We start from the raw sequence: 12,018 nt of genomic DNA, 5'->3' as shown, positions 1-12,018 counted from the left end.
TACAGTCCTTCATTCACGCCACTTTATGGTTGAAATGAGGAAAATCCTTTCCAGCAGCATTAAGGCAATCAAAACAGCCTGAAACGCAGCAGATAATAGTGGACAGGTCACTTGAAAGACTGTGCAATTAAGCCGTCTGCCTTTGGGAGGAAGCAGCCTCATTACTGTCCAACTACATTTGCTTAAAGACTAATCCAGTTTTGATTTCATGATTTCTGTAAGTCATATGGAAGTTTAACCTCCAGCTCAGGCCTGTGTGACTTTAGTTCTAGTTATCCTGTATATACTCTTCCTATTCTATGATCACTAAGTGTCTGTTTTCTTTATTAAATTTTAACGGGGAATCCTACTTATTGGAGCTTTTTATATTTTTATTCTTATTCATTTTTACTCCGATGCTCAAAAGCTTTGATGAAACATTTCTTCAGTCTGAAAAGTAATGTACTGTTCAAGGATTGTAATTACATGGTGTATTAATAATTACTGTGACTTTATCGAATGATAACTCGGTCTTCTAATGTGCTTTTTAAAATAGTTTAATATTGAGCATTTAATGAATATTTCACAAGTTCATTTTATTAATAATAAATAATATGTTCTAATTATTCATTTATACAGAGCCCCGCTGACATCCTGTATAAATAAAAAATAATGCGTGGCCACAACTTAGTAAGGCGTGGGAATGAGATGATTAGGTTGTGGCCAGGACTTAGTTAAGTGTGGGAATGTCATCCTAATGTGTGGCCGTGATTTAGTAAGCCGTGATCTCATTCCCACGCCTTACTAATTCATGGCCATGCATAAGGATCTCGTTCCCACTCGTTAATAAGGCGTGGCCACACATTCATTTTAATTTATACAGGATGTCACCAGCGGGGCTCCGTACATTTTAAATAATGTCTTGTCCAATTTTACTGGCTTAAGAACATCCATCCATCCATCCATCCATCCATCCATCCATCCATCCATCCATCCATCCCTTTTCTAAGCCGCTTCTCCGTCAGGGTCGCGGGGGGGTGCTGGAGCCTATCCCAGCAGTCTTCGGGCGGAAGGCAGGATACACCCTGGACAGGTCGCCAGTCCATCGCAGGGACTGCCTTAAGAACATAGTCATTTTATTTACTGTGCAAAACCATCATCGAATGTATCCACATCCCTTGAGTAATGTTTTCATACAACCCCATTTCCAAAAATTTGGAAAGGTGTGCAAAATGTAAATAAAAACATAATGCAATGATGTGCAAATCATTTAAACCCTAGATTTCATCGAAAATAGTACAAAGACAACAAATCAAAGGATCCAAGTTTTTTTGAAAAATATATGCCCATTTTGAATTTGATGCCAACAAAATGATCCAAAAAAGTTGTGACAGGAGCAAACAACAAAAGAAAACACCTGGCAACAGATGAGATTTTAGCTTCGTGCTTACCTGAGGGGGAATTGAAACACACCAGCCAGTTAAAAGTCAAATGTGTACATAGTGATGAACAAGTGTATCCAACAGCTGATGTTAGCTTGGAGATTGAAGGGCAAAAGTATTTGCTTACAGTAGGGATCATGCAAAAATCCCCCTATAAGGTCATTTTGGGTAGAAATGTACCAGTTTTAATTGAACTTTTAACCGAAAAAACACAAAGCAAAACTGAGGTCTTGGTTACTACGAGGTAAAGTGCTAAAAGGGAAAGGCAAAGTAATGTAGAGTCTTAAAAGAACGACCCTTTACTGAAGCGTCCAAACAAAAGAAAACCAAAAGGGAGAGAAGGCAAGCTAAGGTGCAAGGCACCAAAATCAGCGAAAGCATCCCAAACCAAGATACTAATCTAAACTTACCTATGCACAACTTTGCACAGCTGCAAAAACTGGATGGCACATTAAAGCCCCTGTTTATTAAAGCAGAGACAGGCAATTTTGAAAAAGGCGGTTCATTTCATTATGAGAGACAGCATCCTCTACCGGACAAAAAGAGAGCAAGAACAGCTGAGGGAAAAAGAGCTGAGGGCTGAAGTTTTAAAACTAGGTCACTCCGAACCATGGGCAGGCCATTTGGGAAAGGCGAAAATATTAAGCCGTTTTTCTAGTAGGTTCTATTGACCAGGGCAGCCCCTAGAGATTTTGAGTTATTGGTGGTCATGCCCAGAGAGTCAGTTAACAGCCCCAACCAAAAACTCAGATAAAGCACCCTTAATTAACCTATCGATAGTGTAGGAACTGTTTTCGAGGATAGCGATAGATATTGTGGGACCGTTGCCTCGCAGGCTCTCTGGCAATGGATACATACTCACACAAAAAAACTGCACTATCCTAAAGCCTTTCCATTAAGAAAGGTAAAAACAAGGTAACTGGTTAATGCTCTCATCCAGTTTACCTCCAGAGTAGGAGTACTGTCGGGACCCAGAGCAGTCCAGCCTCCACCCTGGGTCTCCGACGTAATATTATGGTACAACTAAATAACATATTAATTGATATACTAATTTTAACTTGATCTTTTTTCTAATATATAAAGGTTATTAAATCAAAAGATTAAAAATGTTCTTGGAAAGTATAAAAAGCAATACCGGCAAAAAGTTTAAAAGATGAAGATGAAAAACCAAATCTCAGCCGTTGGTTCTTTTGAAGGAAAAGGCTTCAAGTGACAAGTCGGCTTCCGGATAGCTAAAATGCAAAGATTCAACAGATTACATGAGTTTTTATCATGTTTTTCGAATACGCTCATTGCCCCTCCCCAGGGCACTGTATTCACTCCTCCTCTCTGACCATCCTAGAATTTCCATTGGCTATCATTATATTTGCTATGTTAAATTTACTTTTTGACACCTCTACGCTTTGACAAGGACTTCTCCATAATGGCTTTCTCAACTCCGAGCTGGGCATCTTCTTAACTCCCATTCCTGCTCGCTGCTTATCTGTTCCCTCACTAAAAGCTAGCTTGCTTTTAGTGAACAGGCAGTCTTTCTTACATGTCGATGTCTGCTTATCTCTCAAAACTTTCCCAACCGTGCCTGGCACGAACACCTTTCACCTGAAAGCATCAGGCCTAACTAAGCCTGCCGGCCTTAGTTACAATGACTTTGCACTCTAGTTTAATGGTTTCTAAATTAATAATTGCTGCAAACATTTTATTAATGATAACTCAAAGATATATTTTATCAACAAATCTCTTCAGTACCCTTCAGAGGTTTTAACAGATCAAGGTACCAATTTCACTTCAAAGCAGCTGAGGGAAGTTTATAACTTGCGGGGCATTAAAGGCATCCAGACTATCCCATACCATCCACAGACAGACGGATTAACGAAACATTTCAACAAAACCTTAAAGAGGTTTCTCAGTCACTAGAGGGCGCTCCTGAGCGAGTCCAGAATGAGAGGGTTAAGAGCGTTTGAGCAAAATCATTTCCTGAACACTGAACAGCATGAAACATATTAACACCGCTGTTATATTTTTAAGACCTTTTGGACTCGAGCTATGAGTTTAAACCGGCACCTCATAACGTCAGAAAATGAGCTGCTGTCACTCGCCAGCCAATCAGCACTCAGTAGCAGTGATGTTGGTGTCCTGCTGCCCAAAACCCGTTTGCTGTAGAAAAGAGGAAACAGGTGAGTTTTCTTGGCTTTTTTAGAGAAATACAAAAAACTTCTACTTTATGAAGTTAAAGGAAAGTTCTGGGCAGGTGATTAGAAACTATTTTAACTTTTTGTTTTAGGCGTTTAGCTCCATTCAACCCCATTCTTTGAGGACTAGAAGAAAATAATAAGCTGTTATAAGATAATGGCCACGACGATGTACCACAAACTGTACTGATGTACCAGTCCAAACCACACTGTTCTGACCTGGTGAGGAATGGGATCTCCGAGGGCGGGGCTTTAGACTTAAAAACCCAAGGGCTCCTCGGGGAGGTGTTATACTTCTCCCCACGACTCTTGCTGCTTGTAGTGTCTAAAGTAATGGTGTGGGGGAAGTTTTAAAGTGAGTTGAGACCCAGCCTTGTGGCTGCTTCCCATGCCATGACTAAGCCTGACTCTTAATGTTCGTACATACTGTAAATATTTTATCCTTTGTTTATTTTTCCCTTCGTACAGTTTTTGTTTTCCTGTTTTCATGTCATGTAAATAAACTGCTTGCTTGTGCACTCTGCTTTTGGTCTTGCCCACCCTATTGGTTGTCTCACCCTCGCAGACCTTACCAGTAAGCCCAAAATCCTCTTTTCGGGGTTGAACATCTTCACATGCTGGCCATGATCTTTGGGCCTTCAGATAGCACTGCATTAAAACCAGACACGAGTCTGTAGAGGTAATGATTGTATGGGCTCAGAAACACTTCTGAAAACCACTGTCTATGAAAACAGTTTGGCACTGCACCCACAAAACTCTAAAACACAAAGAGGAAACCATATATAAACAGGATCCAGAAATGCTGCCACCTTCTCTGGGCCTGAGATTATTTAAAATGGACTGAGGGGAAGTGGAAAAGTGTCCTGTGGTCCGACAAATAAACATTTGAAATTCTTTTTGGAAATCAGTGACACTGTGTCCTCTGGGCTAAAGACCACTCAGCTTGTTATCAGTGCACAGTTCAAAAGCCAGTATTGATCATGCTATAGGGGTGCATTATTGCACATGGCATGAACAACATGCACATATATGAAGACCCCATTAATGCTAAACAACATATACATTTTGGCAACATATGCAGCCATCCAGACGACGTCTTTTTCAGGGAAGGGTTTGATTATTTCAGCAAGGCAACGCTAAACCACATTCTGCTATCACAACAGCTTGGCTCCATATTAAAAGAGCCCTAGTACTAAACGTCCCTGTCTGCAGGCCAGACCTGCCACCACTGCTAACATTTGGCGCATTATGAAATGAAAAATACAACAAAGGAGACCCTGAACTCTTGAGCAGCTAAAATCCTATATTAAACAAGAATGGGAAAAAATTTCACTTTTAAAGATGCAGCAGCGTCTCCTCAGTTCCCAAACACTTGCAGAGTGTTAAAAGAAGAGGTGATGAAACACAGCAGTAAACATTCCCCATCTTAACTTGTCTGAAACACGTTTTGGCATCAAATTCAAACTTGGCATATTATTTTTCCAAAATAAATAATATTTCTCATTTTCAACATTTGATTTGTTGTCTTTGTACTATTTTCCAGTAAGTATAGGGTTGAAATGGTTTGCACATCGTAGCATTTTGTTTTATGTACATTTTTCACCCAAAGTCTCAACTTTTTTTGAAAATGGCGTTGTGTGTGTATATATATATATTTTTTCATATATATATATATATATATATATATATATATATATATATATATATATAGAGAGAGAGAGAGAGAGAGAGAGAGAGGGGGGGGGACAGAAAGACATACATACATACATACATACATACATATATATATATATAGAGAGAGAGAGAGAGAGAGAGAGAGAGGGGGGGGGGGGGGGACAGAAAGACATACATACATACATACATACATACATATATATATATATATATATATATATATGTGTGTGTGTGTGTGTGTGTGTATGTATGTCTGTCTGTCTTTCTGTGTCTCTCTCTCTCTCTCTCTCTCTCTCTCTCTATATATATATATATATATATTATGTCTTAGTGTGTTAGTTCAAACGTTTAATATGTTGTGTTTGTATCTATTTTCAAAATATATAGGGTTTAAATGATTTTCACATCATTGTATTTTTTTAATGGGGTTGTGTGTAATTTGTATGATGGCAACCCTTAATGTTAAAAAAAGAGGTAAATCTGACATGTTTCACTTTGGCACTATTTTTCCTTGTAAGATCCTGCATGTACCCCTCAGCTATGCATGTACTTTTAGCTGAAAACCTTGTTTTAGAACTATGAAGGTCTCAGGCATCAGGCAGTGTACTATGTCAAACTCTTCAGATGTCTGGTTCCCATCACCACCAATCTGACTCAGCAGGTTTCTCTAGAATGGAGCGTTTTCACACCAGACCAGATTTTTTGAAAATTTGGTGGAACTGCCCTTTAATATATTATTGTACTACAAAAATGAACTGAACAAACTGGCTTCAAACATCATCCACTTTGTCCCAGGTGCACTCATGAGGAAACTTGCAATCTGAAATGTGCTGAGTGAAATGTGAAATGTGGAGTATCAGGGGTCAGACTGGCAGACAATTTTAGAGAATTACTGAAAGGAGAATTACTGAAAGGAGGCCGAGCCAGAATTTCAGAGAATTTCTTACTTTTCAGACTGCCAAAAGAACCGAAATGTCAAAGATGGCTTAAAGCTGCAAAACAGACCCTTTTTACTCCAGTAACGGCAACAACTTCAGACGGGACCTCAGAGAACACACAGAGAGACAACTGGCAGCCCCCAAACATCGGCTCTAATCTCCCTCCTCCAGCTGTGTCCAAAAGGAAGAGGATTTAAGGAGCGAGGCGCAGACGGGTAGACAGTGGAGAGATGGAGAAGGTCCAAGTTCTTTCCCATTAATACGCTCATTTGGTGGCGAGAGGAGCTAAAGTCTGTCACAGGAGGAGAGGAAGGCTTTCACTTTTCATCAGAAACTCTTCTGCCTATGAAGCATTTTCCCTCAATAGTGATGGAAGCGAATGCTATGAATGAACTTCATATTGACTGAAAATGTTTTTGCGTTATTAAAACTGTGAAAGAAAATGTGTATATACGTCATCTGCTAGAAGAAACTGTGTGTGATACAGCACATTTGATCCAATCTAATCACTGAAATGGTTATAATAGCTCATTAATCCACTACACTTAAAGGGGCATTTCACTGAATTCTCTAAATTCCTGCATCATTCAGTAATTAAGGTGTACAGAAAGTCAGTCAGAGTGGTTTGGTGTGAAATGCTCCATTCTAGAGAAAATGTTTTGGATAGTAAATAAAAGTTGCTATATTTGTATTGTAGACTTGGTGACCCCTGGTTCCTATCACCACCACTGTAAAGAAATCTGGCTCTCTGACTTTGTAATTCCCCTGTAAAGTCCATCGATTTTTCAAAACCTCTGCATAGGTCAATTGCTGAGATGTACACAAGGTCATTTAGAGTGGTTTGGATTTGTTGTAGAGGAAACTTGACGAATTGTTCGCAGTGATGGTGATGGGAACCAGACATCTGAGGAGATGAATGCCTCTAAAAGCTCCTTCACAGAAAGTTATTACATGAAAAGTTTATGAATTTGCTCTCTGACTTCACGAAAATGTTTTACGAAAAATATATTCATATATATGTAGATGCAGATGTAGAAAACAGTATCGAAAAGAAACTTTTATTTTCAGATTTATGTCTATTTTACAGTCCTTAACTTCACCGTCAAAACTCAGACGACACGTGTGGCTTCACTGGTGGTTTAGATAGATAAATAAAAAGGATATTTGTGTTGTAGTCATGGTGACTCCTGGTTCCTATCACCACCACTGTAAGGAAATCTAAGTAGGTACGTTTCTCTACAATGAAGCATTTCGCATCAAACGAGTGGAATGTCCAAAATACAGAAATCTGCATCATAACAACACGGAAGGATAATAACATCACTGCTCGGTAACCTTAATAATTCAAATTTAGGATTTAAGCTACATTCATAATGACTGTAAGAACAGATCAATTGGTCCAGCTCTATGCAAATGTTTCAGCACCCCCATTAGAATAATTCATCAGATTAGTTTAGTTAATTTTCTACATGAAAATAAGTTAATATATCCTCTCAGAGAACAGACTTAAACACGGGATTTTTCTACTAATTTTAGTGCACAGTTTCAAATTGTTATTTTATTATTTGTTTTATTTTTTTCTGATATGTTATCAACAAATAAACAGCATTGTTGCATTAAAATCTGCAGAACTGTGTCTCTGTAGAGGATGTTTTAACTTAGAAAATCAACGAAACAAGTCATTTGACCAGGGGAGCCTAAACTTCTGCAGACATCTTCAGTTAAACCCATGTTTAATGTTAGTATTGTTTTCCGAATACTTCTACGAAATCTAAAACATCTGCATCGTCACCTTTATTGAAAAGTGTGTGGATTACAAGCTTCTTTCTGTTGGTGTTTTCATAGAAAGCAGATTTATTCATTTTTATACTACAATCATGTCATTTTAGCCTTTACTGTACTTCAATCAGCTAAAGATCGATGTTACAGACCACACAGCAGGGCATAATCACAAAAAAAAAAAAAAAAAAAATCACACACTATACGAGAGAACCTGAACCTTCACCTCATATTCACTCTCCTCCCTCAGAAGCAGCTTATAAAGGAATATCCCTCTCTAGCAGAGCGTTTGCCTTTGAGAGGCACGTGGGTCGACTCTATGCTTGCTCTATTTCCACAAGAACACCGTCACAGTCTTTAGGGTGGAGAAACATCACAGGTTTTCCATGAGCTCCTATCCGTGGCTCTGGTGAGAGCAGCCTGATGTTCTTTGCCTTCAAATCCCCGATTGCTGCGTTTATATCATCAACCTACAAGCAGACGTCACATCAAGTGAACAACATTACAAACAATACAATGCAAACAACATTACGACTCATCGGAGGCATAAGTTGAAAAATGTACTATATTATATTAGTTGTACAGTAGGGGTGGGAAATATGGCAAAAATATACCATCATGATAATTAAAGACATTTACACAGCGCATAATATGCATCACAATATTTCATTACTCAGGTTTGATCATAGAAGCAGATTTGATGCATGGGTATTAAATATTATTTAAAAAATGCTACGCAAAATTATAAATACATTGATTTTTATTGCACTGCAGTAAATCCAAAGCCAGCACTAACTATAATCTCCTCATAATAAAACATGTAATGACATAATTTATACCGTCATATTGGCCTCCCTTGAATTACAGTACATTAAATTCAGATTTTGAAATATAAAGTCAGCATACATTAATATGCATTCCATTTCTATTGAGATCGATTCCCATCTTACCTAACACATATACAAATGTATGCAAAAGTTTGGGCACCCCTGGTTGAATGACATTTTCTTGAAAATTACCATTTTAAAAAATGTATTAACGTCCTCTATAGAGAACATATTTCTGCGTAATTTAATACATTTTAATGCTGTGATATTCATGGTCGCCACTTTGACGGTGTTGTGGTAGGTAAGTGGGGTGGAGGCTCCATAGTCAACGCGCTTGGACGTCAGGACACTGTCCCACAGTGCTCTGAAGTTTGCTGTGGTTTTGCACACAAACATATTTACACTTACAAATTTATCAACTAAAACCGTAATGAAAAGACTCGGCTGACCCCGCAGTCACAATCCAGCAGCCATTTATCTCAAACAGAACTAAAGCAATTCTCCTCTATAAGGTCAGAGGCTGCAGAGCCACACAGAACCTCCCCAAGCACACCTGACCTCCTCCATTGTCCCCCTTTCCTCTTAACCTGGTAGCCCCTCACACATTAGCTCTGGGTCATACCAATTTTCAAAGTCCAGGGCGATGATAGAACAAACAATACACACATACATCACATATATACATACAATGGCCATTTTCTTTATATATATATATATATATATATATATATATATATATATATATATATATATATATATATATATATATATATATATATATATATATATATATATATATATATATATATATATATATATATATATATATATATATATATATATAGGGCAGCACGGTGGCGTGGTGGGTAGCGCTGTCGCCTCACAGCGAGGAGGGCCTGGGTTCGATTCCCTGGCCGGGCGACCGGGGTCCTCTCTGTGTGGAGTTTGCATGTTCTCCCTGTGTCTGTGTGGGGTTTCCTCCGGGTTCTCCGGTTTCCTCCCACAGTCCAAAGACATGCAGTCAGGCCAATTGGACGTGCTAAATTGCCCCTGGGTGTGAGTGTGTGAGTGACTGTCTGTGTCTGTCTGTCTGCCCTGCGATGGACTGGCGACCCGTCCAGGGTGTATCCTGCCTTCCGCCCGAAGACTGCTGGGATAGGCTCCAGCATCCCCCCGCGACCCTGACGGAGAAGCGGCTTAGATAATGGATGGATGGATGGATGGATGGATATATATATATATATATATATATATATATATATACACGTGTACATTTAATATAGAAACAATACTGACAGGCTAGCTATATTTAACATGACCTGTCTCGCTCCTCACCTGGATCCCCCTGGACCTCAGGTAAGTAAAAATTTAAACTGATACAATTAAATGCCTGTCATTATAAAAGCCACCTTAGTGTCAATGGAGGAAAGAGGTGAATTGTCCTGAATCAGTCCTAATTATGTGTTCGGGTAACCTAACATCATCACAAATGGACAATTACTGTTTATTTGCTCAATTTAACCTGTTGGAAAAAACTGAAAGAATAAAATGCAGGCTGTGTAAAAGGCACAGTTTATTTTTTCTCTCTCTATGATAACATTTTGCATTACATTTGCAGAAAAATACCATATTTATTGATATAGTATGTTCCCTGAAGAGGATGTGTTAATGTGAGGGTGCTCAAACTTTTGCACATGACTGATCAGTAAACTGCTCACCTCAAAGCAGATGTGATGCATTCCTCCAGATTTGTTCTTCTGCAGGAATCCTGCGATAGGACTTTTCTCACCCAGAGGATGCAAAAGCTCCAGTTTGGTGTTGCCCAGCTCCACAAACACTGTGTAAACCCCGTGCTCTGGTAACGGCACGACATCGCTTACGTGGGCGCCAAGCACATCACGGTACAGAGCTGTGGTCTTCTGCAGGTCCGGGACTGCGATGGCCACATGGTTCAGCCTGCCCAACTTCCACAGTGCTGTTGGAACACCCTGGCTATGGGGTGGGGATGAAGAGAACATCCGAACTGCTGGAGAGCAGTGCTGCGCACATCTCGACAGACGGGTCACTGCAAAACATGCAAAACATGACTGTACATTCTGCAGGCCTATATCCACTAGGCACATTATGCACTCTATTAAATGATCCTGGTGGCTCCTGGTACCAAGCAGAAAGCAGTACTTCTTAACTTTTTTAACCTATAAATAAGGAGAACCTCACTACAGGGACTCCTTTTTAGAAGGCATTCCACCAAGTCTTCCAAAGTTCTTCATAACTTGAAGAAAAATAGATAAAACAGAGGTAAATCTAAAAAAATAATAATGTTTTCTTTCAGGACCATTTTGTCTTAACCTACATCCACCCTGAAAGGATTTAAAAAATGGGTTGTAACCAAAACCTTCTCAAAATTATTACAAAAACAATGTCTCAGGCATCAGGCAACGTACTCATGGACGTTTTGTAAGGTTGCTTTCAGAGACATTAAACGTTTCATACGTCTGGTCCCTATCACCCCCACCATCTCAGTCCTTCAGCCATGAGGGAAATTTTAAAAATTCGGTGGAATTCCCCTTCAAAGAAAAACAGGTGAATTATAGAAGAATATGACAATTTGTGGAACCAAAGCTTTATTTTTTAGTAGTAGTGTTAATAAATACACCTGATTGTTCAGCGAGTCACTCAAAATTGCACATAAAAACTAGATTTTTTCAACAAAAGTGCCGTTATGTACGTGTCCACTTCAACAAACGAGCAGACAGCCACTACAACACAATTACATTCTGTCTCACGTTAAGACGGAATTTCTGCAAAACGTAAAAAAACATAAAAAGCACATTTTACCACCGAAATTGAAAGTTTGAAGTAAATTTACGAGCATTTATCTCTTTATTTACCTGCAACCTTCAGCATAGAGGCCGCCATTTCTCTATATTCAAAATAAAAGACCCCTTTTTCAACAAATGACTGGGTCACAGAGGCTTCAATAAATATAAGGGTTTATCTTTGTTTTAGATAAATTAGATATTATAATTAATCATAAAAACCTTGTTTATAAATATCCGTTTAACGGTTATGATTTATTTGAGCAAATACGACGCTAAAATACCCGAAGCTCATGTGGAACGTTCGTTCGTTTCCAAGGGAACGTGTTTACACGGACAGCGCTAGAGGGAAGTTTGATTCCGTCAAACCG

General features: G+C 39.0%; 1 protein-coding gene across 2 annotated transcripts; it reads right to left on the bottom strand.

The window, feature by feature from the left end:
• Positions 1-7,261: 7,261 nt before the first annotated feature.
• Positions 7,262-11,832, bottom strand: mcee (methylmalonyl CoA epimerase). Of its 2 annotated transcripts, none has more exons than XM_017685939.2 (3): positions 11,720-11,832; positions 10,547-10,893; positions 7,262-8,471 (listed from the first exon to the last, which is right to left on the bottom strand). In XM_017685939.2, the coding sequence occupies exons 1-3, from the start codon at positions 11,745-11,747 to the stop codon at positions 8,319-8,321; spliced, it is 528 nt and encodes a 175-aa protein (XP_017541428.1). In that variant the 5' UTR covers positions 11,748-11,832; the 3' UTR covers positions 7,262-8,318. The 2 variants fall into 2 exon arrangements, with proteins under 2 accessions (XP_017541428.1, XP_017541429.1); XM_017685940.2 differs by lacking the exon at positions 11,720-11,832 and adding an exon at positions 11,273-11,340.
• Positions 11,833-12,018: the final 186 nt, after the last annotated feature.

Source organism: Pygocentrus nattereri, chromosome 25, assembly GCF_015220715.1.
Source record: "Pygocentrus nattereri isolate fPygNat1 chromosome 25, fPygNat1.pri, whole genome shotgun sequence".
Lineage (NCBI taxonomy): Eukaryota > Metazoa > Chordata > Actinopteri > Characiformes > Serrasalmidae > Pygocentrus > Pygocentrus nattereri.
The sequence above is the reverse complement of the archived record's forward strand: the minus strand, read 5'-3'. Positions and strand labels throughout refer to the sequence as shown.